The sequence below is a fragment of the Pseudochaenichthys georgianus genome, chromosome 19 (genome assembly GCF_902827115.2).
Source record: "Pseudochaenichthys georgianus chromosome 19, fPseGeo1.2, whole genome shotgun sequence".
In the NCBI taxonomy this organism is placed as follows: domain Eukaryota; kingdom Metazoa; phylum Chordata; class Actinopteri; order Perciformes; family Channichthyidae; genus Pseudochaenichthys; species Pseudochaenichthys georgianus.
The window spans coordinates 928,450-951,765 of NC_047521.1; the positions used below are offsets into that span (position 1 = coordinate 928,450).

The window sequence follows — 23,316 nt, forward strand, 5'->3', positions numbered from 1 at the left end:
TGGCTGTTCCATCACAGTCGCTCATACAGCTGTTGCTGCCCCCCCTCCAGGCGAGACTCTGTAGGCTCTGTCAGCACTGTTGTCCCTGTTTGCGCTGTTAGCACTATTAGCACTGCCAGTACTGCTAGTTGCCATTTTTGGCACCCCCATTTTTCCTAGACATGTTCCCAAACACGTTAACGCATTAACACCTGCGGTTTCTGGAAACCTAAAACCTTTATAAATGTGTGTGACTACACAGCACATAGAGATAAACTGATGACTGAGGAGATATCCCCCGGTGTTGAGATGTTAAGTAGCCCTGTGTAGAGCACACTATACAGAGGGCATGTCAGTAACAGTGGCTTTGCCAATGCTTTAGCTCGTATGCCTGTGCACCTGCTCTGAAGAAAGGTACTGGATGAACGAGCTGACTAGTGGAAGGACAACAATGCTCACACTGAGTAATGTTATCCGACACAGTGTGAAAAGGGACTGTTCACCTTGTCTCCTAAAAGACATGGCATTCAGTTTGTTAGATGCCTTCTCACTTTAGAAATCATTTAGGTACTTTTTTTAAATGTAGGTTTAGGGAAACATGTATTGACTTTATTTCCACCTTAAATACAATTAAATACTAGTATTTAATCATGTGTTTAATACTGATTAGTAATATTGTTATTGTGATTGAAATGGTTACATTTGTTAAACGATTGACAGCCCTACTTTTGACGTAAGAAGAAATAGCCCTACTCAGGCAATCCGGCCTACACTTTGTATGTTGTACGGCACCTAGGTAATACTTATAGAGATCAAACACAAATCCCCAATAATTGTTGTCACTTTTTAATTACATTTCCCAACCCTAACCCTAACCCTAACCCTAACCCCAACCCTAACCCTAGAAAGTGGCGACAGATAACCCACAAGTACCAGGGTTCCATTAAGAACACAGCAGCAAACATAGCCCACCACAGCTTTGAACAACGTGTATGAAGTGTGTACATACTTCAAAGGTGGCTGGTGCTGTGGAGGGGAGGTGGGTGGGGCTGCCCTCCAGCTGCTCTCTGAAGCAGTCAGCGAACGGCAGCAGGAGCCCCATGGCCAGGACCCTGGAGCAGAGCCGCTCCGCCGCCTCCGGCTCCTCCTCCTCCGGCTGCTGCTGCTGCTGCAGGAACAGCTTCTCCAGCAGGGTTCGCCCTGACAGACCGTGATCAAACAAACGCTATTTGATAACAATCCTAGCCGAATCAAAGCAGGGTGTGAATGCTCTGCAGAAAGCTGTTACTGACAGCACGTTGAACAAGAAGATTGAACTTAAGAGTCTTTAGTTATCAAATAGTCAACCATCGACTCCACACGAGCTGTCACTTTGTGTTTCAGTTCAAGTTGGGCTTTGGATGGAGTTATTCTACAAACCAGGACGTATCTCGTACACGGCTAAGAACTCCACTTTCTCCAGCAAACATCTAGATTGGCAAATCATTGGTCAATCAGCTCGTCGAGGTCAGGGACCCTTATATGCATCACACTCAGAAGAATACTCCAGTGACTTTAGGAATGACCAGTGTCACTTCCTCTAGCTGACATCTAGCTGAATGAATCAGAAGAAATCCAATCAAGCATACACTGAAGTGTTGCGTCTGCATATCCATTGATTCCAACTTGTCACGTTGAGCATTCTTGCTTTCTGCTTGCCCCAGTGACATTGCTTCCTGCTCACCTTTGAAGATGTCCTGAAAGCTGCAGGTGGAAACCTGTCCACAGGAAGATCTCCTGGTGGCACAGAGGGGCTGGCTGCCCCCTCCTCTGCAGCTCAACAGATGTTCCCCTGAACCCCCCCCCCCCTCCTCCCTGCTCCTCAGCCTCCTCTCCAGCGCCTCCGTCCAGTCAGCAGAGCGACTCAGAGAGCCAGCGAGGCTTCGAGAGCGCTGCCGCCGGACCCGAGGACTCTCAGCCACCGTCCTGTCGACACACACACTACAGGTTAGCTGTGCTTTGGAAACAGATCCCTCACCACACCTTGTACAAAGGGCTAACTACAATGATACAGTAGAAACAGGCACATTACAAATGCTCTTCACGTGTGGCAGTAGCCTACTTTTAGTATTGGAGCAGACTCAAAGGACATACATCACCCTGTCTGGTTCAATCTAGCACCCAAATAATGTGCCTTTACTGTGACGTTTTACCTTCAAATCCAACACCGAAACATTTGAACAGTGTCAGTGTGTTACCATGGTAATGTAGAGATGTGAGTGTTAAGCCTGCAAATAAACGACACACCTTGTATAGTCAAAGACAGAAGTCACAACTTTTACAGTTTTTCAGACTCCATTTTATTTGGAACTTTCCGAAAGCCAATGGTCTAAATTAATTTAAATATATATATACTTTTATTTATTTATGAATTTCACTCAGTAGTGCTACTTCAAAAACAATAGCAGGCATCATTCTGACTTTAAAGGAATGCCCATCACAAGGATGCAAGTGGGCTCTAAAGCTAAATGCATATGAAGGGAACCACATGCCTGACTCAAAGCCCTTTCACAAATGGAATGTGAAACCGTGCAGGGTACATCTATCTTCTATATCGTGTTGACTTTCTGTTATTCAGACATGGATTACTTGTGTGCCGATGTTCCTTACAGACATGACAGCATATTAGAAAGAGCTGAGTGTGGATGTGTTATTGGCACCTGCTGTGGGGACTATGTTGTCCTGTACCCACAACAGGACAACATAGGGTACAGGACCTTTAGTTCTAACAGCCAGGTGCATCAGGACCTTTAGTTCTAACAGCCAGGTGCATCAGGACCTTTAGTTCTAACAGCCAGGTGCATCAGGACCTTTAGTTCTAACAGCCAGGTGCATCAGGACCTTTAGTTCTAACAGCCAGGTGCATCATCTGGACTAAGATACATTAGCTAAGTGTTTGTTAACTGAATGCTAACGAGGCGTAGGCCCATCTGCATTACTAACCAGCTGGTTCTTGCTTAATGAAACCCATAACATTAGCTTTCCTTAATGTGTGACTGTTTACTACATTTTGTGTTTGAAAATTGTATTGACTTTATTATTTGGTGTTAGTTTAGCATTGTTTGACACTTACAGCAAACAGCTAGCGGGTAGCATTCTAACCCTAACCCTTGCATCACATGTGATGTCCCTGTTGGCTGTGGGAGATGTGTTGGTGAAACACGTGCTGCCGCTGTTATTGATGCGATGCTCAGAGTGCTTTTGGTTACATGTAGATATTATAGTTTTGTGCACTTTTAATCCCTACATCACATTCACTCACTGTAGGCAGTGCGATCTGGGGACTTGTGACGTTACGTTGCTTTGAATGTCTGTCCGTGCATGTAAACTACACCGGTCAGTGTTCAGGTAAGCAGCCTGACCAGCCTGGAGGTTCGCTGTCTGACCAGTCATCGTTACACCAGACCCATCCATAACCTGTGTTCTGATTCGTATGTTTCTCACGACTAAAATACTAAAATAACACCATCTTGTAATAAACTTCAGTCATCCTCTTTATCTAACACATACACCTTACCTGCATATGACTAACGTCACTTGACTGTTCAAACTGCATCAACACATCAGAAATAATAACATTATTATAAGTGACTTCCCCCAGGTACCTGTGGAGGTGGTGGTGGGCTCTGCGCGGGGACAGGGGGCTGTGGGAGGGGGACAGGGCGGGGGAGTGTCCAGGGGAGCTGAGCTGCCTGGTGGTGGTCTTGATGTAGGAGGGGAAGATGGGAGGGTAGGGTTTCACCACAGGGGAGGAGGAGGTGGAGGAGTGGGTGGACCTGAGGAGATGTCTGGCTAACGTGGGGCTCTCCTTGGGGGGCAGCGGGGTGAAGCACACGCTGCTCTTCCTGCACTGCTGGTTGGAGGGGGGGGCAGCAGACCCCACACTCAGGCAGTCCTCAAGGGACTCTGCACTGGTACCCGAGCCCAACAGACCCTCACCTTCTTTGAACATGACCCCTGAGCTCAGCACGTCTCCGGGGGGGTCTGCTGGTGGAGGGCTGAGATCCACCTCCACCCCCAGATCCATCTCCTCCTCTCCTGCACCTCCTGCTCTCTCCCCCGGGGTCTCAGCACTGTCAAATGTGAGGTCAGTGAAGCTGTTACCACTGGTTGTCATGGAGACTGGGCTGACTGTTGCCCCCCCTGTTGTAGCCATGGTGATGGTAGTGTGAGGGGGCTCCTGCACCCAATCATGCTTCTCCTTTGTGCCTGTGGCAACACAAAGAGGGGCTTCTCTCTCCCTCTGCCCCTTCCCATTGAGCTCCGGACGCTCCAGCCCCCCCCCATGTGCCTCAGTGGCTGAGGGGTGTGGTGTCTGCTCCGTGAGCTCCACAGAGCTGGACACAGTTCCCGTTTCCAGGAAGGACAGGGCATCGGACCCCAGCTCTAATTCTGGAGTCAGGTCAATCACCTCTGGAGGAGTGCATTGAACTCCCCCATGACTCTCCCTCCTCCCCTCTCCTCCCCTCGGACTCAGACCCTTTCCTCCCGGTCCTTGTGCATCCAAAGCAGGATAAACCTCCCCATGCTGCGTCTGATACTGGAGCCTGATAGCCAGCTGGATGTCTGCTAGCAGATCCTCGTGGTCGGCTGCGGAGTGGAAGCTGTAGATGTCAGTGTCGGACCCTGAGCTGCCCCCCTTCGGCCCCCCATCCTCCGCGGGTGAGGTTGCTGCTGTTGAGGCTTTCCTCTGCACCTCCTGCTTTGGCTCTTCTTTCTTTTCCCCCGGTTCTGGTTTCTTCTTCTTTTCAACCTCAGTGTCCGACTGCCCCAGCTCGTCTGCAGACAGCTCAGGCGTTTTGGTGTCCAGCTCCTCATGCTGAGGGAATAAAACGTCCTCCCTCGATCCCGTCACTGACGAGCACACGTCCCCTCTCCCTTTCAGGTTGCCCTTTCTCTTCCGGATGGAGAAAACAGAGGACTTGGACTCGGATTTGTTTTTCTTCTTCCCTGGTCCTGTGCCATGCATCCCCCCTCCTCCTCCCCCGCTGCCTGCTCCTTTACCTCCATGCTTACTGTGTGGTTTCTTTCCCCCCTTTTTGGTGGTGTCCCCTCCTCCGTCTTTCCATCCTTCATCCAGGGAAGGGTAGCTCCCGTTACCCGATGCTGCTGCAGCTCTCTTCTGCTTCGCCTCCTGGTTGCCCATGTTGATAGCAATACCGATGGCTTCCTGCCTCTCCTCTCAGGGCATGTCAGCGAGAGCCCCTCCTGTCTGGGGGAGTCTTTAGATGCTCTGGAAACCGTTGTGGCCTAATCTGTGGAAGCACGTCTGGTGGAGGAGCTGCTGGTGCTGATGGTGTTAAAGCTCCGTGGTGCGCCTATCTTCCTCCTTGTTTTCCTGTGACGGGGCCGGCGTGGCAGTGATGTTGACGCTGATGCAGGATAGGCTTACAGCTCCCTCTTCCTCCTCCCCTTTCTCTCTTTCTGTCTTACCCTCCCCCTCCTCCTCCTCCTCCCCATCTGCTGAAAGGAGTGACGTAGGCAATGCATGCTCAGTGAGGCTCGGGCCGGGAGGCAGGCTGGGTGAGATGCTGGGAGACTGGGATGGGACACAAAGCTATGCCTACGGGGGAAACAGCTTGAGAGGAATAAAGATGCTGCTGCGACTGTGACTGTGCTGTTGAGGGGGAACACACCCTCCTCTCGGCTGAGCTCTCTCATCTGTCACTGCAGTTAAACACACGAGCTCACTACAGCTCCCATGATGCCCTGCCTCCGCCCTACAGCTCCCATGATGCCCTGCCTCCGTCCTACTGCTCCCATGATGCCCTGCCTCCGTCCTACAGCTCCCATGATGCCCTGCCTCCGTCCTACAGCTCCCATGATGCCCTGCCTCCGTCCTACAGCACCCATAGTGCGACAGTGTGTGTGGGCAGGACCTCTTCTGCAGCTTACTGTTATTGCAATCACAGAAAAAGATAATGCTTATTCATGGTTTAAAAAATGTACCTGAGCCATTTTTCTATTACAACATTTTTATTTTTATTAAGGGTTTAAGTTATTGTTTAAATTGGAAAAACATATTACTATTTGCCTTTAAGCAACTTACAATAAGTGCTGATCAATTTAGTTCAAATTCAAACAGATAAAGCCTTACCATGACGTCCCTTGTTCCGGTGCTTTCCGTCACATCACATGATCTTCCTCAGTACATGGAGTTGTGACAGAATGTGGCTGTTTACATTCCCCCAGTATGGGCTACACTCCATGTTTCTGTGAAAGTGCAAAAGGAGTTTTTTGTTTTTTTGTTATTGAAAAATCACAAAATCAAAACAAAAAACCTCCTAACATTTATACCGTGGGAAATTAACATACCCTTTGTATTGGACAAAACGAGAGAGGCAACATGTAGATGTCTGGAAACGGTGTGCAGGCTTTTGGCATTACAGAGGAAGATGGAGACAGGCTGATCACGCAGACTGCGTGGGGCCTCACCTGGCGGAGGGGGCCTCACCTCGCGGAGGGGGCCTCACCGCGAGGGTGAAACTCTCAATGAACTACATCTCCCGTCTCGCACCACACACCCAGACGGCCGTCACGTTGGCACATTTCACTTCTTTCTTTCCGAATGAGGCGAAAAGTATTAAACGAGGTGAAAATCACTCCAAGTCTGGGCATGTTGAGAGCTGGACATACACACAAGGGGAGTTAGTCGGTTCCGTAAGAGCCAGCATGCGGGACCGGGATTCTGGGATTTGTAGTCTTTCTAGTTGCATATTTTTCATAGTCTTATATTTCAACAGTTTTACGACAAACTGTGACTTTTTTACATGGATTTTTTTATTAAGATTGACAAACATCATATGTGTAATTCATGGCACAATTGAAACGGGATCGAAAGATAATCTTTCTCTCCCCATTGACTTCAATACATAATTTTTCAGAAATAAGGTCCCAAGGGTCGGAAGTAGATGGGCGGGACTTCGCCTCTCTATACTGGATCTGCTATACGGCGCTGGCTGCTACGATAGCTATTAGAGTGTATGACAGCTTCCGGTTCTGGGCATTCTGGCTACGCATCACTCATTCACCAATGGGTAATGTTTAGATGGATTTGAGGAACTTCCCCTCGATTCTATTGGCTCTAACGGTTAAAAAGAGGTGTCAATCATCAAAATCGACCAACGGGAGCCAGAGGTATGGAAAATGCACCCAAATGAACCCAGAACTGTTTTAAAAAAAAAAAAAATCTCAGTCAAATGTCACTCATATTTGCATCAATCTTGATACAGGGTACTTATTATATGTTATAGTGTGGATTCACAAAGCCTTTAGTCTACTATCCCATCATTAAGGGTGGTTTTCACTATAAGTCATGTTTTTGTTGTGGACGGACACAATCATTTACATTTGTTTACTGTGTTCAATCTGAATTTACTTTAAAATTAAAAAAAATCTATATTGATTCTGACTTGTCTACATCCAACTCACAGGTTTATCATTACTTTGAGAAACAGGATTATTAATGTATCCCTTTTAGAAGCGAATATATGGTCATTTGTTCTGGGAATGTCCTTTCCGAGGCCTGAACAACAGGCTCGGGCTCAACTGAAGGTGTGAATAATTGATGTGGGAAGGTGAAAGCTAAATAAGGTGAATGAACCCCAAAGACAGAGAGTGCCCAACATAACGATATGGCAATATGGAGCATGACACTCCAAACCATTATGGGGCGATTGCAGCTTAATCCTCAACCGAAGAAAGTGTTAAATATCCATCAAGCTTAAAAAAACAAAAACCTTATCACTGATGTTGCCATATCATTGATTGCCTTACTAGATCAACATCTTGAAAGTATAGATCTGTATATCACTATGTATGTGCTGTTCTTTATCCCAAAGCTGTAACAATAAGTAACAGTTACATTCTGGTTTTGGAATGTAAACAACTAAATTATGTTCAGCAAACTGGGTTAATAAGACAGAGTTTATTCATTTGATTGTATTGTTCTTTTACTCATATATTACATGAACATCAATGCAAAGGCATATTGTGTACAGAGTTGAGGTGCACGTTAATAAAGGAGCCCTGTGTTTACATTCAGTGTTCATTAAACTCAACAAAAGCCATGATGGGTATATGTGAGCTCTTACACATGGGCCCAGTGTGTTTCCCTTTTATTAAAACATTTCTAATCATTTCAATCCAATCCTACGAGCTTGCAGTCTTCTTTCTCCCTGACTTCGTTGAACATTGCAGCATGCCTTGGCATCTTGATCAGCCAATACTTGAACACCAACACAGCTCTATAGCACTGTGGGATCCTTTGTTTTCATAATGGCTTTCTTTATTCAAACCTGTGCTCAGCCACCCGAGAAGGAAACCTTTACAGAGCAGCTTCCAATACCTCTAGTTTGTTACTGCTTTGTTAACGTTTAGATGTTGTCAATATAAAATGTGACCATCATGACGTCAATCATATCCCTTTTGTAGACTACAACATTATTGGCTGGTTTCAAGCGTCACATATCGACAGACATAACAAACAGAACAGGCCACTGCCAACTTTGAATTTCCATGCACTGAAAAACCTGAACCGTTGACTTTAATTAAATCTATGATGTCAACAAATGTAACATAAAATAGTTAAAAGCAATAATATTCAGTTGAACCTAATCTTTTTTATTTAAACTTAATATTATTGCTTTCAATTAACCTAATACAGTAATGATAAATCTGTTGACATAATACATTTAATTAAAGTCAATTTTTTAGTTTTTGTTTAGTTTTGGAAGCCGAAACATATTAGATGTTGTACATGTATCTCCAAAATAATACACATTTTGTGTTTAGTTTGTATACAATCAAATGAAATAAGTGTCCGTGTCACACAGTGTTATAATTTTCAGTTGACAAAACATGCTGTGAGCAACATTCAAACAACAATACTGAATAATAATCACTTAAAATCAATTTCCTTAAACAACATAACAACAGTAATCGACTTTGTGTTCATTGGTGGTTTTCAGAATGCCTACAGACCCTACAGAACAGGGTATTGCAAGACATAGTTCACTTATTTGAAAGTGTAATTATAGTGACAAAATAAACAAGTGTATATTAAGAGTATTTTTGCCACTTAAGACAATAACACAATACAATTCAACAGAAGCACAGGTATGAACTCCTAAAACTGCTTCAATAAATTGTGTTTTTTCCAAATAAACTAGTAACAGATTACTCCATAGCTGACATCCAGGTTTTCATTTTTAGCTGAAAATCAGTAATATCGGGGGTTTGGGCGATGGGAGACACATCTATGGAATCACAATTTCAATAGCTTACCATTACATGACGGGTATACCTTTCTGTCTGTGATGTTTTACAATTCAGATATTAATGTGTAGAAGTAAAACATGAGAAATAGTATAGCAATATCCTGTAAAATTAGGTAAAAACATGAATAAAACTACACATCTTCAGATGTTATGTAAGGGATAATGTGCAGCGACACGGTCATTATGGGGAAAAGAACACCGGCAAGCTGATCAGGAGCCCGACGCGGAGGGATCTAGATCAGCATGAAGGTGTTCTTTTCCCCATAATGACCAAGTCGCTGCACATTATCCCGCTTATTACATGGCCACATTCTCAACAAAGTAACGTTATGACTCCCAATATTAATTGAAATGCTTTTATGGATTTAGAAAATGATTTTATTGATTTAAAAAATAGTTGTATTGATTTAAATTGACATGCATCCGCTAAGAAAAATAGTCCGTTGTTACCGTTTGAACTAACGTAGCAACGGCAGGAACTGCTTCGATAGCGTTTTTGAGGAGCTTTTTGATTACAGATTTGAAAACATCGCTGCTTGCTTTAAAAGTAGCACAATTCATTATGTCAAACCTTGGAAAGTATCTAGATATCCCTGCCCTAATGCCAAAGTAACTGCACACTGAAAATGTGTCGCGGTTTGATGTCTATGTCTGGACCGCTGCGTAAAAAGGAGGGTTTCTGCCCCGTTACTTCTCCGCTGCTTTCTTGTCCCTCTTGTCTTTTTCTTTTCTTCACTGGGGACTCATCAGCCACTAACCATTCCTCCAAATTACTGTGCTCTCCAAATATATTAAAATTAATGTTAAAATCCTCCATGTTGCTATCACACGACAGCGGAAAACTAAAGACAAAGACAGTTTGCTTGCTTTTCAAACTGTTACATTTGAAAAACAGTTGGAGCGTCTCTTGTCTTGTCAGTTTGAAAAGCCAACGGTAGGAACTGCTTGCGTTTTTGAGGAGCTTTTTGATTACAGATTTGAAAACATCGTTGCTTGCTTTAAAAGTAGCACAATTCATTATGTCAAACCTTGGAAAGTATCTAGATATCCCTGCCCTAATGCCAAAGGAACTGCACACTGAATATGTGTCGCCGTTTGATGTCTATGTCTGGACCGCTGCGTAAAAAGGAGGGTTTCTGCCCCGTTACTTCTGCGCTGTTTTTCATGTCCCAGTTCGAAAAGCAAACTGCATGCAGTTTTCTTTTCGGCCCAACTGTATACAGTTAAATCGACCGGACTTCTTTCTGAAGATGTGAGCGTCCTTAACAACGGTCAATAAGTCCTTGACAGCGGTCTGTCTGTTCGGTATTAACAACGTGTCACGTGTTCTGAATTGACCAATCAGAATCGAGTATTCAACTAAGCCATGTAATAAACATACATAAGTGTCCTACACTAATAATACAAAGTTATTAATAGTATGCTGTGGTTACCGTGGGAGAAAATATGTTTCTAGAAGATATGTAGAAAATAAACGTATTTAAGATACGTTCATAACAAACGTAACGTGGGAGAAAATACGTTTCTATCTAAACGTAATTGAGAATGCAATTTAGTTCTGTGGGAACGTAATTTTTAGGAGACAGGGTTGCAATGGGAATGGTTAGTGTATCATATGCACGCAAAATCGTACTTCTGCGTATCTATTGCACGTGTAAAGTCGTGTCATTTGTACGCAGACTGAAGAGAGTGGGTTGCTTTAAACACAAATCTCTCAATTCTTTTAGATTGGGTCTTTCTTCTTTAAGGCCAAAGCTTTTCTCTGCTGAAAAGTAGGCTGGTTCTTCTTTTGATTCCACTGGCACATCAGAATATCCCTGAAAGTGGTCCTGAAGGTCTTGTTACACAGGGCGTAGCAGATGGGATTGATTGTGCTGTTAACGTAACACAACCAGTAGCCCAGTGACCAAAGGGTTTCTGGAATACAGTTGGTACAGAAAGTGCTGACCAGCACCATGATGTTGTATGGTAACCATGTGGTGATGAAGACCACGAGGATGGCACTGAGTGTCCGAGCTGCTTTATTTTCATTTGCCTTTTTTTCATTCTTGCGCTTGTTGATCTTTGTCTTGGCCTTGGAGGCGAAGCGTTTTGCCATCGCCGCATCCTTCATGGTGATAGCTGCAGGTGATTGGGAGGCAGGGTTGGTTTGGGACTCTTTCCGACCTTTGTTGGACGATGACTGTTTGTCCTTGTTGTTCTTCCCCTTTCTAGATTCCTTACCACCTAGAGAGATAGACATATGTATAATTGTGTTATTCATATTAAGTTGAACACTCAATTCTGATCCTGATTCCAATTGTTCACTTTTCCTAACGCTGATAGGAAGAGCAGACCATAGCTAAGGAAATCATGGACAGGAACTATGTGCAGTCATATCAATCCGCAGAAAAAAGTGAGATACATTTCACGTCAGCTCAGGCCAGGGCAACAATTTAGTTTATTGATTCGTTTTTTTCCATCTGAAAACATAGTGGAATACTTTTTGAATATTCATTTTAAAACTTGTGGAGGGCATTACACTTTTTATTCATTATGGCTAAACTGTCCCCAGAAAAGGGAAAAAAACAGCGCAGTTGCTGAGGTTAAAAGACGGAGTGTTGGATGTCAGAGAAAAGAACAGCAGAAGAAGACCGACAGTAAGTAAACACTAACGGGAACAGCAGAAGAGGACAGACAGGAAATTAACACTAAAGGGAATAGCGAAAGAAGACCGACAGGAAGTAAACACTAACGGGAAAAGCAGAAGACAGACAGCAAGTTAACACTGACCCCGGGGATTCCACTGGTCCGTCTGCGCCACGTTGCGTCTGCGCCGCAATTTTGGTCCGACCTCCTCCAGCGTCATAACCTACCGGGCGCGTTTCAGAAACGGAGCGTCTTGCGTGCCGGCTCGCAGTTTTTGTTGATTTGGGCATATTTCCTGGACAGGCTACTTTGTACAGACAAAGTTAATAATAATTGTATAGTTATAAACGACCTGAATCAAAGATGTGTTGCTGTATTTTAGTGGTAAAAAAATGCATTCATCATCATAAATATTCTATATATAATGTACACAGTGCCTGAAACCGGAGGAGAACGCTGGCATTTATTCTTGAAAGACTACGGTACGGAGGGAAAGGGTCTGCAAAATGTGTTTATTTTGGGGATTGACTGGATGCTCTGACCGTTCCTGCCCGGCGCTATGCAACGCCTCGCGATGAAAATAGACCAGCCGCCTATCTTTAGTGGAGCCCAGCGCAGAGACGCTTCTGGGACGCTTCTGGGACGCTTCTGGGACGCTTCTGGGACGCTTCTAGCCGTAACACGGCGCGTCTGGTGGAATAGCACCCATTGACTAGAGTGGCCGTGATCGATATGAACGCAGCGGCGCAGCAGTAACGCGGCAGTAACGCTGTGCAGACGGACCCGGTGTAATCTAGGGGTAAAGGGAACAGCAGAAGAAGACAGACAGGAAGTACATACTAACGGGAACAGCAGAAGAAGACAGACAGGAAGTAAACACAAACAGGAACATGGTATGGGCTCTGGCGCTGGCGGAGTTGAAAGACTTGTTAGTGGGAAATAAATTGTGAACGCACTTGGAAAGTTACAGAAAACCTTGATCAGTACATATAAACGGTATCAGTGGCGGCCGGCCCATAGGGGCGCTAGGGGCGCAGCCCCCCCTCTTCCCACATGTTTGATTGTCATTAAATATTAAATGAAAAATATATTTAAAAAATTTAAAAAAATTAAAAGGTAAATATTATATAGTTGGTCTCAGTAAAATGTATAATCTAAAATAAAATCTCGTTTAAAAAAGTGTTTTACGATGTCTAAAGTTACTGATAAGTCACATGTTTCCTGCCTGGCGTGTATCATTACCCTCTCTCGTCTGGGCGCTAATTTCATTTCATTTAATTTCAAACCTTTATTTATACAGATAAATCCCATTGAGATCATTGATCTCTTTTTCAAGGGAGACCTGCTCAAGTAGTTCCACATGAAACATAAAAGCATAAACAGAACAATAAAAGGACATCATACAGCATCATTTACATAATTATCCACATAAACAGGTATCAATAGCTTCCGATTGACTAGCATCCAACCGAGCTTTAAAAACATTTAGTGGCACCAGATTGTTCAGTTTCCATTTAATTTGCAGACTATTCCAAGACAGAGGAGCTGCGCATCTAAAAGCTGTCTTCCCTAAGACAGTCCTAGCAGTTGGCACATTTAATAAAACCACTGCATTGGATCTCAGGCAGTAGCCACTTACAATTCTCCGAGAGATCAGGGAGCAGATATAAGATGGAAGTTTCCCTAACATGGCTTTGTATATACAAATGTACCAGTGACTGAGCCTCCGTACAGTTAGTGAAAGCAAACCAGCCCTTGCATACAGGGTACAGTGATGGGTTAATGCTTTACAGTTTGTTACAAATCTTAGTGCACTGTGATACGCAGCATCTGACTTGATCAGGCAATGGGCAGGTGCATTCATATACACCAGATCACCATAGTCCAGCACAGGTAAAAAGGTCACAGTGACTAGCCTTTTCCTGGCCTCAAGCGAGAAACAGGACTTGTTCCTGTAGAACATGGGTCGGCAATAGGCGGCCCGTGGGCCATTGTTGGCCCGCCAGCAATAATATTTGGCCCGTAATTTTGAGAATCAAAAATAAAATAATATTTTGAGATTTTTTTTTTTTTTACAACATAGGACCTTGAGTCGCACATCAGGGTTTCTGTTAGCTGGTAATTACCGGTTTTTATCTGGTAAAATTCATTAAAAACCGGTAAATTCAAAACCTGTTGGTCAAAATGTCTAATTAGGGATGCTCCGATTGATCGGCCGCCGGACATTATCGGCCGATATTCACTCTTAATAGTTTGATCAGTGCTCTCTATAAAGGCCGAACAGGGGAGCTGGATCTGATCGATATGGACATAAACGCGAGTGAAGTATAACCGGACCGAGAGAGATCAGATCAGCTGCTGCATAATCACCCACTGTTTAGCGTGCTGCATGAGAAACTGACGGGCTGTCAGGAGAGAGAGAGAGGGAGAGGGGAAAAGAGAGGATCCGTTTCTCCCGTGTTATTATCCAAAGTTAATGTAAACGTTTGAATAATGTACTTCATCTACTACAAGTAGTTTGTTTGAATGTAATAATTATGTTGTTTGTTGTTTGTGGAATCATTTATTGAAAAATGAATCTGAAGTTTTCGATCTGTAACGATTATAAACTGAAGCAATATAACAATTACTCCCATTAACTGAGTTTTAAACATCAGCATATCCTGTCATAGTCCGGTGATTACCTGCTAACGGAAACTTTGCTACACCATTCTTATTATTATTGAAACATGACCGGTAAGTTTCGAATTTGTCCGGTAAAATAAATTCTGTCCCGACATACATTCATAATGTCAGTGGAGGGAGGGGAAGCGGCGCAGTGGAAGAGCAGAGCGCAGGGAGAGCTGTCATATTCCCTTTACAAGCTTCAAACATGTATTTATCGTGTGATTTTGGAAATAAAAGTTCCATATTCTGAAAGCCAAGACTTTGTTTATTTAAAATCAAACAAAACACCCGAAAAACAAGTTTTTTACGCTGTAATTGATTTATTTTGTCCTTTAATATTTTTTAAAGGTTTTCAACCTGAAAGAATCCTAATGTGTCCTTGAAAAGTTGAAATAAAGAAAAGGAAAAAGGATTCCAGTTGTCCATGCGTCCTCTGTTGCCCCTCAAGCCTCTCAAATGTGGGCAAACACTCAAATAAATGCCAAAAACCCAGAGAACTTGACAATACTTATCAGAATAAAAGTATGTTAAATAACACTGCTACCTAGTTAATAACTCTACTTTACTCAGTGGAGGCTCGTCCATTGAGGAAAGGGAGGACCATCTTCCCTACAATTTCAGAGAAAAATTAACTTTGAAGAGAACAATAAATACACCTCAATTTAAAAGATAAGTCTGTTAAAATACAGATAATAGCCTTGACTTTGGGACTGAAATGGGGCTAGAGAGGACGAGCCTCCCTTTGGGCGGGTCTAGCCAGAGGCTCTGGATTGGGCGCCTATATCATCAGTGAACCAATCAGCGGATCTGACTGCGCATCAGAGTGTTGATGGGGTTGATGGGGAGGGTTATCAGCGAGAGTTTTTTCTGAACCGGGGAACAGCGCCCTCTTACCAAAATCAATTCCTTGAATTAGGCTTTGATTATGTTCTGGCCCGCCATCTTGTGGCTCAGCAAAAAATTGGCCCACGGCCAAACTTACTTGCCTACCCCTGCTGTAGAAGAAACCTAGCCTAACCCTCAGTTTTTTTAACAGGTTATTGACATGAAGTTTAAAAGTGAGACAATCATCAAGCCAGATACCAAGGTATTTGTAACAGGCAACAACTTCAAGTTTTGTTCCTTGCGTAGTTACAATATCTACAACAGGCTCTGGTGTCTTTTTTGCTTTTGAAAAGAACATTACCTTGGTTTTCTCCACATTTAAAAGAAGCTTTAATTCAGAGAACTGAGTCTGAATAGTGTTAAAAACAGCCTGTAATTTAACAACAGCCTCTTTAATACCTGCACTATACATCACAGTATCATCACAGTATCATCTGCATAAAAATGTAAAGTAGCTTCATCCACATTATCACCTACGCTGTTAATATATATGGAGAATAAAAGTGGACCTAAAACAGAACCTTGTGGTACACCATTAGAAATGTTTAACCACTCAGAAGACAGTCCATCACAATGAACACATTGGGACCTTTCAGAGAGGTAGTTCACAAACCACCCCACTGCAAGGCTGGATATGCCAATACTGAGTAGCCTCTGCTTTAAGATGCGATGACCAACGGTGTCAAACGCTTTGGAAAGGTCAATAAACAGAGCTGCACAACTCTGCTTATTATCTAAAATACTAGTAATGTCATTTACCACTTTCATTGTGGCAGTGATGGTGCTGTGTTTCTTTCTGAATCCTGACTGATGTTTAGACAGGATATCATTTATAGATAAAAAACTCCTTTACTTGTTCACTCACAAGTCGTTCGAGCACCTTAGCCAGAACTGACAATTTAGAGATTGGCCTATAGTTATTTAAAATAGTTGCCTCCCCTCCTTTCAGTAAAGGCAAGACATAAGCAGACTTCCATACTTTTGGAATTGCATTTGTGCTGAGGGAGAGGTTAAAAAGAGAAGTAAGAGGTGGAGTAATAAAATATGCAGCTATCTTTAAAAAGAAAGGTTCTAAATTGTCCGGGCCAGCCGGTTTCCTAGGATCTAACTTGGATAATGCTTCATGAACAATACCAATAGTTAAAGGAGTAAAACTGAAAGGGTTTTCCAGACCACATTGTTCAGAGTCACGGATTGGAGCGTTCACAGAAGCAGAAGTACAGTCAGTGACAGAATCAAACATAGAGCCACAAGACACAAAATGCTTATTAAAGCAATTTAGCATAGTAGCCCTGTCTGATATAGTGCCAGATGCTGTGGTAAGGCACGGAGGCTCATTTGGGATATCACCAGTGGAAATCGATTTTATGGCTTTCCAAAATTTCCTAGGATTATTCAGGTTTTCTGTGGTAACCGACAAATAGTACTTTGATTTAGCACTTTTTATTTGAGATGTGAAGCTATTTCTTAGCTGCCTAAAACGTAGCCATTCTACCTCTGAGCCTGATTTCCTAGCCTTAGCCCAAGCATTATTTCTCTCATGAAGGAGACTGGACAGCTCAGCAGAAAACCAGGGATTGTTTCGTCCCTTCACTCTAAATTTACGCAGAGGTGCATGTCTATCTATAATTTTCATAAAACCAAGATAAAAATAAGACCATGCAGTTTCTACATCAGCACACAAATTGATTTTACCCCAATCAAAATCAAACGGATCATGTAAAAAAACCCTGCTCCACAAAGTGTTTTTTGTCTCTCTTTGTGATGATACGTGGTTTAACCTTTTGAACCTTAGTGTCCCTAATTGTGGCTACAACACAGTGGTCACTCACATCATTAGCAAATACTCCCACAGATGAGTATTTATGTGGAACATTTGTTAAAATTAGATCAATTAAGGAGGATTAATTTGGGGACTTAATATTTGGGCGAGTAGGACTGTCTATAATCTGGGTAAAATTCAAAGAGGTACACAGGTTTTTAAATCCTCTGACACAGAAGTTAACCAGTCCCAATTAAAATCACCAAGCAGCACTATTTCCTTGAAGGAAAGTTGTGATAACAGTTTTGCCAATGACGATAAAGAGTCCTTGACAGCCGAAGGGGCCCTGTAGCAGCCCACCACCATGACCTGTTGACCCTTTGTTACCTCAATATTCACGGCTAAAAATTCTAGCTGTTTACTAACAGATTTGGAAACCATATTAGTTACACAAAACTTATTTTTCACATAAATGGCAACGCCACCACCTTTTTTAGACCGGTCAGTACGATATACACTATAACCATTTATGTAAATGTCAGAGGCCAAAATGAATTTATCTAGCCACGTTTCTGATAAGACAATGACATCAGCATCAGCCGAACTCGCCCAAATACGGACAAAATCTAATTTAGGTAACAGACTACGCACATTTAAATGAATTAAACCTAGCCCAGATCTAGATATAAGATAAGAAAGGAGCCCTCACTCAGCCCCAGCAGCATCCAAAACATTGCTGACTGTTGCTATCTGTAAACTATGCCGCCAAAACATAATTTCAGCCAATCAGCGTCGTCAGATCTGATGCTCAAAGGGCGGCAATTTCAGTGCCCGATGCAGTCTGTGAGTTGGTTATGACTAGAAAGGATCCGTCTTGTGTAAAACTCTCGCGAGAGTTTGCGATTCATGTGGCTGAATGTTTACGTTTTACAGGCAGCCTTTCAGTTACGATGGTTAACATCAGTGGGCCACAGCAAATGATGGTGAGAAGCTAAACTATCTATTAATGATGTCAATTACAGGGAGTGTGATTGTAACTGTGTGTGTGACTAACTGGATGCAAACAGGTAAACGCTGTCTTTTGTTTCCCATGCTTGCTCTTCAAACAGCCGGGGACAGATACTATGCGCCCGTGATAAATAAACACACACACACACACGCACACATATAATTGTATATAGTTGAGTTTTGACAGCTTCCATCAAACTAGATGATTTGCCTTAATGGTCTGTTTTCTAATACTTCTGTGTTTCTGAACCACGTCTGTGTCTGCATATAATGTTCGTATTTAGTCACCTCATTTTGAGTGTTCCCAAAGAACCGGTGTTCTGCAGTATGTGTGGGCCTACTGTACTGTTGCACAGTTTACTGTAGAAACTATGTCCAGGACAAGGTATTTGGAAGTTTCGGAAGATTCATAGCTAACCACACTGAAGATTATGGAGGTATTGATCAGTCTTCTCATATCTCTAACATCACCAGAAGTCATAATTTAAGGGGTCATTTCTCCAAATGTTCCCTGTGTGGTTTATTCACCATTACAATAGCCCCACCTAAAATAATTTCCACCAGCCGCCACTGAACGGTATGTATATGTATTAGTTTAAATCCACACCTTCAGCCTCGTCGTCTGAACCGGACTTGTCCCCAGAGCCACCGGCTTCAATGTTGAGGCTTTCACTGCTGCTCTGCTCTGCTTCGCCCACAGTAGTTATCGTGGTGTTGACGGACCTTTTGAATGCATGGCGACCTGGCAACAGTGATGAAAACTGGAAGCAGCACGATGAGCCACACCTCCCTCTGCTTCCTGTTCCTCCTGCCATGCTGGTATTTTCCTTGTTGTTCTTCTCAGAAGCCGGCTGGTTAAGTTCATCGCTGCTGCAGCTTTGAGAGCTCATTTGGCGTTGCATGGCTGATGAATCCTTCTGGCTGTTAGTCGCACCTTCTCCACCAACTTTCCCACTTCCTTGATTCTGAGCCTGGCTTGAGCTTTTGCCAACTCCAGCTCCCCTGAGACTTTGCATATCTTTATTACGTTTTTCTGTCTCCTGATATATCTTCCAAAACAGGAATGTCATAATACTTACTGGCAAGTAGAAAGCAGCAATAGCAGTGCAGAATGTGATAATTGGCTCAGACAGGAACTGGATGTAGCAATGATTGGGCGTAACGGTTCGCTCACCCACGATGTACTGCCAGAACAGGATGGCTGGGGCCCAGAGAATGAAAGAGATGGACCAGGCTAATCCTATCATGGTCATGGCTCGCTTGGTTGTGCGCTTGGCTCGGTATGTCAGAGGTCTGGTAACAGAGAAATACCTAAAAGAAAGAAAGAAGAACTGTACACATACACAGTAACTGTACCGTGCATTACTGTTTACCACATTGTCTCTGGCTCTCTGCTGATAGTACCATAAAGAGTTAGAATAGTCCAAACAATGGAAATGAAATGCACATTTTCCTATTGGATACACATTCATCACAAAATAGTCTGTTAGTGATGATCAATCCTAGTTATACCTTCTTACAACTGACCCTCTATCAGATTGTGCATCTCAAGGAGAGAATTTATATTTTTTAAATCAACATATCTCTTTGAGTAGTACCAACAGTATATGATCTTGCCTATAACCTTTACAGTTTATCAACACAAATAAAACAAGTTCTGTTTTTTTACCTGTCAAAGCTGATAACAAGCAGGTTCATGACTGAGGCGTTACTTGCCACATAGTCTATTGCGAGCCACAAGTCACAGACCACCGGCCCCAGGGCCCACTGGTTCATGATGATGTAGGTGGTGTACAGGTTCATTGACAGGGTGCCGATAGTCAGGTCAGCAAATGCTAGGCTAAGCAGGTAGTAGTTGTTCACTGTCTTCAGTGCCTTATTGATCTTGAATGACACCATCACTAGGATGTTGCCAACAACCGTGACAATAGAAAGTGATCCAGTGAGGAAGACGATAACAAGGACCTGAAGAGGAAGAGGTAAAGAGAGAAGACAACCAAAGAGGGCGGTTTAGTGCATTAAGTTATTTATTTGTTAATGACTCAGAGGGACTCAAAATCCCAACACATAATCCTCATTTAGTGTTAACTTTATCAAATGTAAGTAACATCATTATTATCTTTTGAAAAATCAGACTTAGCTGGGAAAGAAAATGCACCTCTGACATAATTCACCTACTATATGCTGACAAAGTTTGCTGACACATTTCAAAGAGTCTTGAGTGTTTCTTCTCTGGGCATTTCTGAAGCAGAAGTATTACAACTTTAGCAGTTATGATACAAAATATGACAAACCACTGACACAACCACGGCTTGCTTCTACTTAATAATATTGCCTATACCCAATAATAACATTCTGCTACTTTACTTTTCACCTAATAATTTAATGACAACCTGTCATGAAGAAATTGGCCAAGATGTTAGTAGAGGTGCACCACAAGGTTCTACTCTGGGTCATCTTACATTCACCATCGATACAAATAAAATAAAGTAATGACTGCCACCACGCAACATTTCTGTGTAGACAATAATGTTTTATATGCCATAGATGCATCCCAAATGATGGTTTTCATCTTTCTATTATTAAACATTAGCTTGTTTTAATGAAAATGAATGGATAGGTGACTGAAATGTAACAGACTAATGGAAGTACTTAGATAACACAGAAAGACTCAGGTCAATACTAATTTCAGTCTAATAGCTTCCCACAGATGCAAAGTTTACCTTGGAATCACAACTATAAGCAAGCGGTTTAAATGAGCCATACATCCCCTGGAGTGTTGAAGCATCCATGTGAAGGGCATTGCTGAATGTTTCTCTGGTATAGAATAAGCCGCTTCTAAAGCCATGGAATTTACACAATGACCCCACAAAACTTCCATGCCTAAATGTAGGCAAAACAACTACAATAGTAGGTAAGCAATATAAGATATCGATTATTGTTGTTTATTTATGTCAACACTTGAATGTGTACTAATTTTTTGTTAATGAGTTATTCAAGAATAAAGGTTCACTAAAGCAATTAAAATTGGTTGGTTGTTACCTGCAAGACAGTATGTCCTCCTAACGGGTCGAACTCCTCTGCTGGCAGCATTAATGTTGGGTTGGGTGAATCAGTGTAGTTTCCTTCTGGTCCTGACAGATGACTGACATTATGCTGCTTCCAACCACCAACACTGTCAGACAGTATGGCCAACCCCCGATAAGAACCACCTGAAGATGTGGAGAAACATATTTTTCAAACCACAATTCAACGCAGCACATCAAAGATGATTTCCCTTTAATAAAAAAATTCTGAAAGGCTAACTATACGTTTGATCTGAGTTTTGGAGTCTACAATTACTGTTCCTGAAAAGCAGGAGGAGTTTCATACAATTCTAAAACAAATGTATTAAATGACTTAGCTGTGCATTTTCTCAGCAATATTTGGCTTAAATCGTAGAGAGCTTTCCAAGTCCATTTTAATTATATTTTATCAAGATGATTTTATTATTAATCTTTGAATATATAAGATGTTAAAAAGCAAAGTGCTGGAGTGTTGTGTAATACCCAAAATGGCAGGCTCATTCATGGTGGTGAGGAAGTGGGGAGAGTCAGAGCTGGAGGTCAGGTTTATGATGACCGATGGACATCTTTGAGAAAATAGAAGAAATAAGGATTATTTGTCTTCATTTCTTTCATTTTATGTCTACATGAAACAAAAAGTCCCTGACACAAACAGAAGACCACCATCATTACAACAGGATTCTGTATTGATGATGTGAACGTTCTGTCTCCCATTGCATTGCTGGTTCTGGCATAGATTAGCATAGCCTGTAAAGAATAGATGACATTACTAATACAGGCTGTACTAATTAAAGCCAGAACCATCACATCTCCTCAGGAAGGGTCTTCAGCTCTGATGTGTCCTTCTGGAGAACAGAGGGGTTTGCTGGACTGCATTCCTACAAAAACAAATGTAACAAATGAAAACTGTAGGAGCCATGAAACTAATTTTTGATTTCAGACAATTGGAACCAGGCCCAACCTCACCCTCTCAGCGACTGTCTGTTCCCTCAAGTCGCTACATTAACAATCACCGAAAAGATTTCAATGTTAAGTAAATAAAATAAGGTTTAAATTGTGACCCAATGTTAAAAATGGAAAAAATGTAATCAAAACTATGTGTGTCATTTCATTATTGTTTTTCCTGACAGTTTACTATTTTTATTTTTGTTTCAGGATGTATTTGTCTCAATAAATCATTTGAACAAAGTCTTACTGACCTTTACTGACACAAAAAGATCATACAAGTATTCTGTTTCCCATGCCAAATCTTGGTGTGCAGTGTCAGGGACCCAGCTTTTACTCATTATGTTGGATGTGACATACATACAAAGAAAAGAATATCCAATGAACACAAACACAACTGAAACAGTGCTAGCTCAGATGAGCAAAGATATCAAGAAAAAAACCTAAAAGAGAATAAGCTAAGTCCACCTTGATTTCAGAAGACTAAATAAGATTGAAATCTCAAGCTACATTTATGGAAATGCGAACCTTCTTTGCCAATGTTTTACAATGCAGCAGAAATCATGTTCTGTCACAAGCCATGGCATCTCAAATTAGTTCATACTAAATGATTTTCTTTGATCTAAGCTCATGCATTTTCCTTGTATGTATGTGGAACTGCTACCCCCGCGACCCGACCAGGGATACGTGGGAGAAGATGGATGGATGGTGGTCAAATCAAAAGGCATCTTTCTATGGAGAGTTTGGATTTGAACCTTTGACCATGATTATGCTGGTGATTTGACTTTGCTTAATCAGGGACAGTGAAGAACGATTGGAGAAAGGAGAAACATTTCGGTTCAGAAGTCAGCCAGGTTAGCTTCTGAACCTGAGGAGGGCACATGGACTGAACCTTCTTCTCTATCCAGTATTACAAGGCTCCCCTTGCCATCAAAGGTTCTATAGGGAGCAATGCATATTGCCAAGAGTGTAGCTTCAGGACTGTTGAAGCAGTGATGTTAAAATATCTCCGTCAATGTTGACCTTACCCCCCAAAATGGTCCTTTTGATAACAAATTCA

General features: G+C 42.5%; 2 protein-coding genes across 2 annotated transcripts in view; both read right to left on the reverse strand.

Annotated features, from left to right (window-relative positions):
* The window catches only part of LOC117464299 (formin-2-like), a 46,571-nt gene extending 41,204 nt beyond the window's left edge, over positions 1-5,367 (reverse strand). Inside the window, 3 exon segments of the mRNA XM_034106669.2 lie at positions 989-1,179; positions 1,703-1,944; positions 3,624-5,367. Of these exon segments, the coding sequence (XP_033962560.1) occupies positions 989-1,179; positions 1,703-1,944; positions 3,624-5,164 (1,974 nt within the window). The 5' untranslated portion in view covers positions 5,165-5,367.
* A 4,171-nt stretch (positions 5,368-9,538) lies between these two features.
* Positions 9,539-21,358, reverse strand: LOC117464989 (muscarinic acetylcholine receptor M3-like). Its single transcript, XM_034107808.2, has 5 exons — positions 21,289-21,358; positions 19,916-20,211; positions 19,202-19,557; positions 18,854-19,150; positions 9,539-11,522 (listed from the first exon to the last, which is right to left on the reverse strand). The coding sequence occupies exons 1-5, from the start codon at positions 21,337-21,339 to the stop codon at positions 11,020-11,022; spliced, it is 1,503 nt and encodes a 500-aa protein (XP_033963699.1). The 5' UTR covers positions 21,340-21,358; the 3' UTR covers positions 9,539-11,019.
* Between the last annotated feature and the right edge of the window lie 1,958 nt (positions 21,359-23,316).

Excerpts from the sequence above, each read along its gene's own strand:
- LOC117464989 (XM_034107808.2), bottom strand. The coding sequence starts at position 21,339 with ATGCTGCCAGCAGAGGAGTTCGACCCGTTAGGAGGACATACTGTCTTG. Across the intron at positions 19,558-19,915 it reads CTTGTTATCAGCTTTGACAG|GTATTTCTCTGTTACCAGAC; the intron begins GTAAAAAAACAG and ends TCTTTCTTTTAG. Across the intron at positions 19,151-19,201 it reads CCAGGCTCAGAATCAAGGAA|CCATGCAACGCCAAATGAGC; the intron begins GTGGGAAAGTTG and ends AGGATTCATCAG.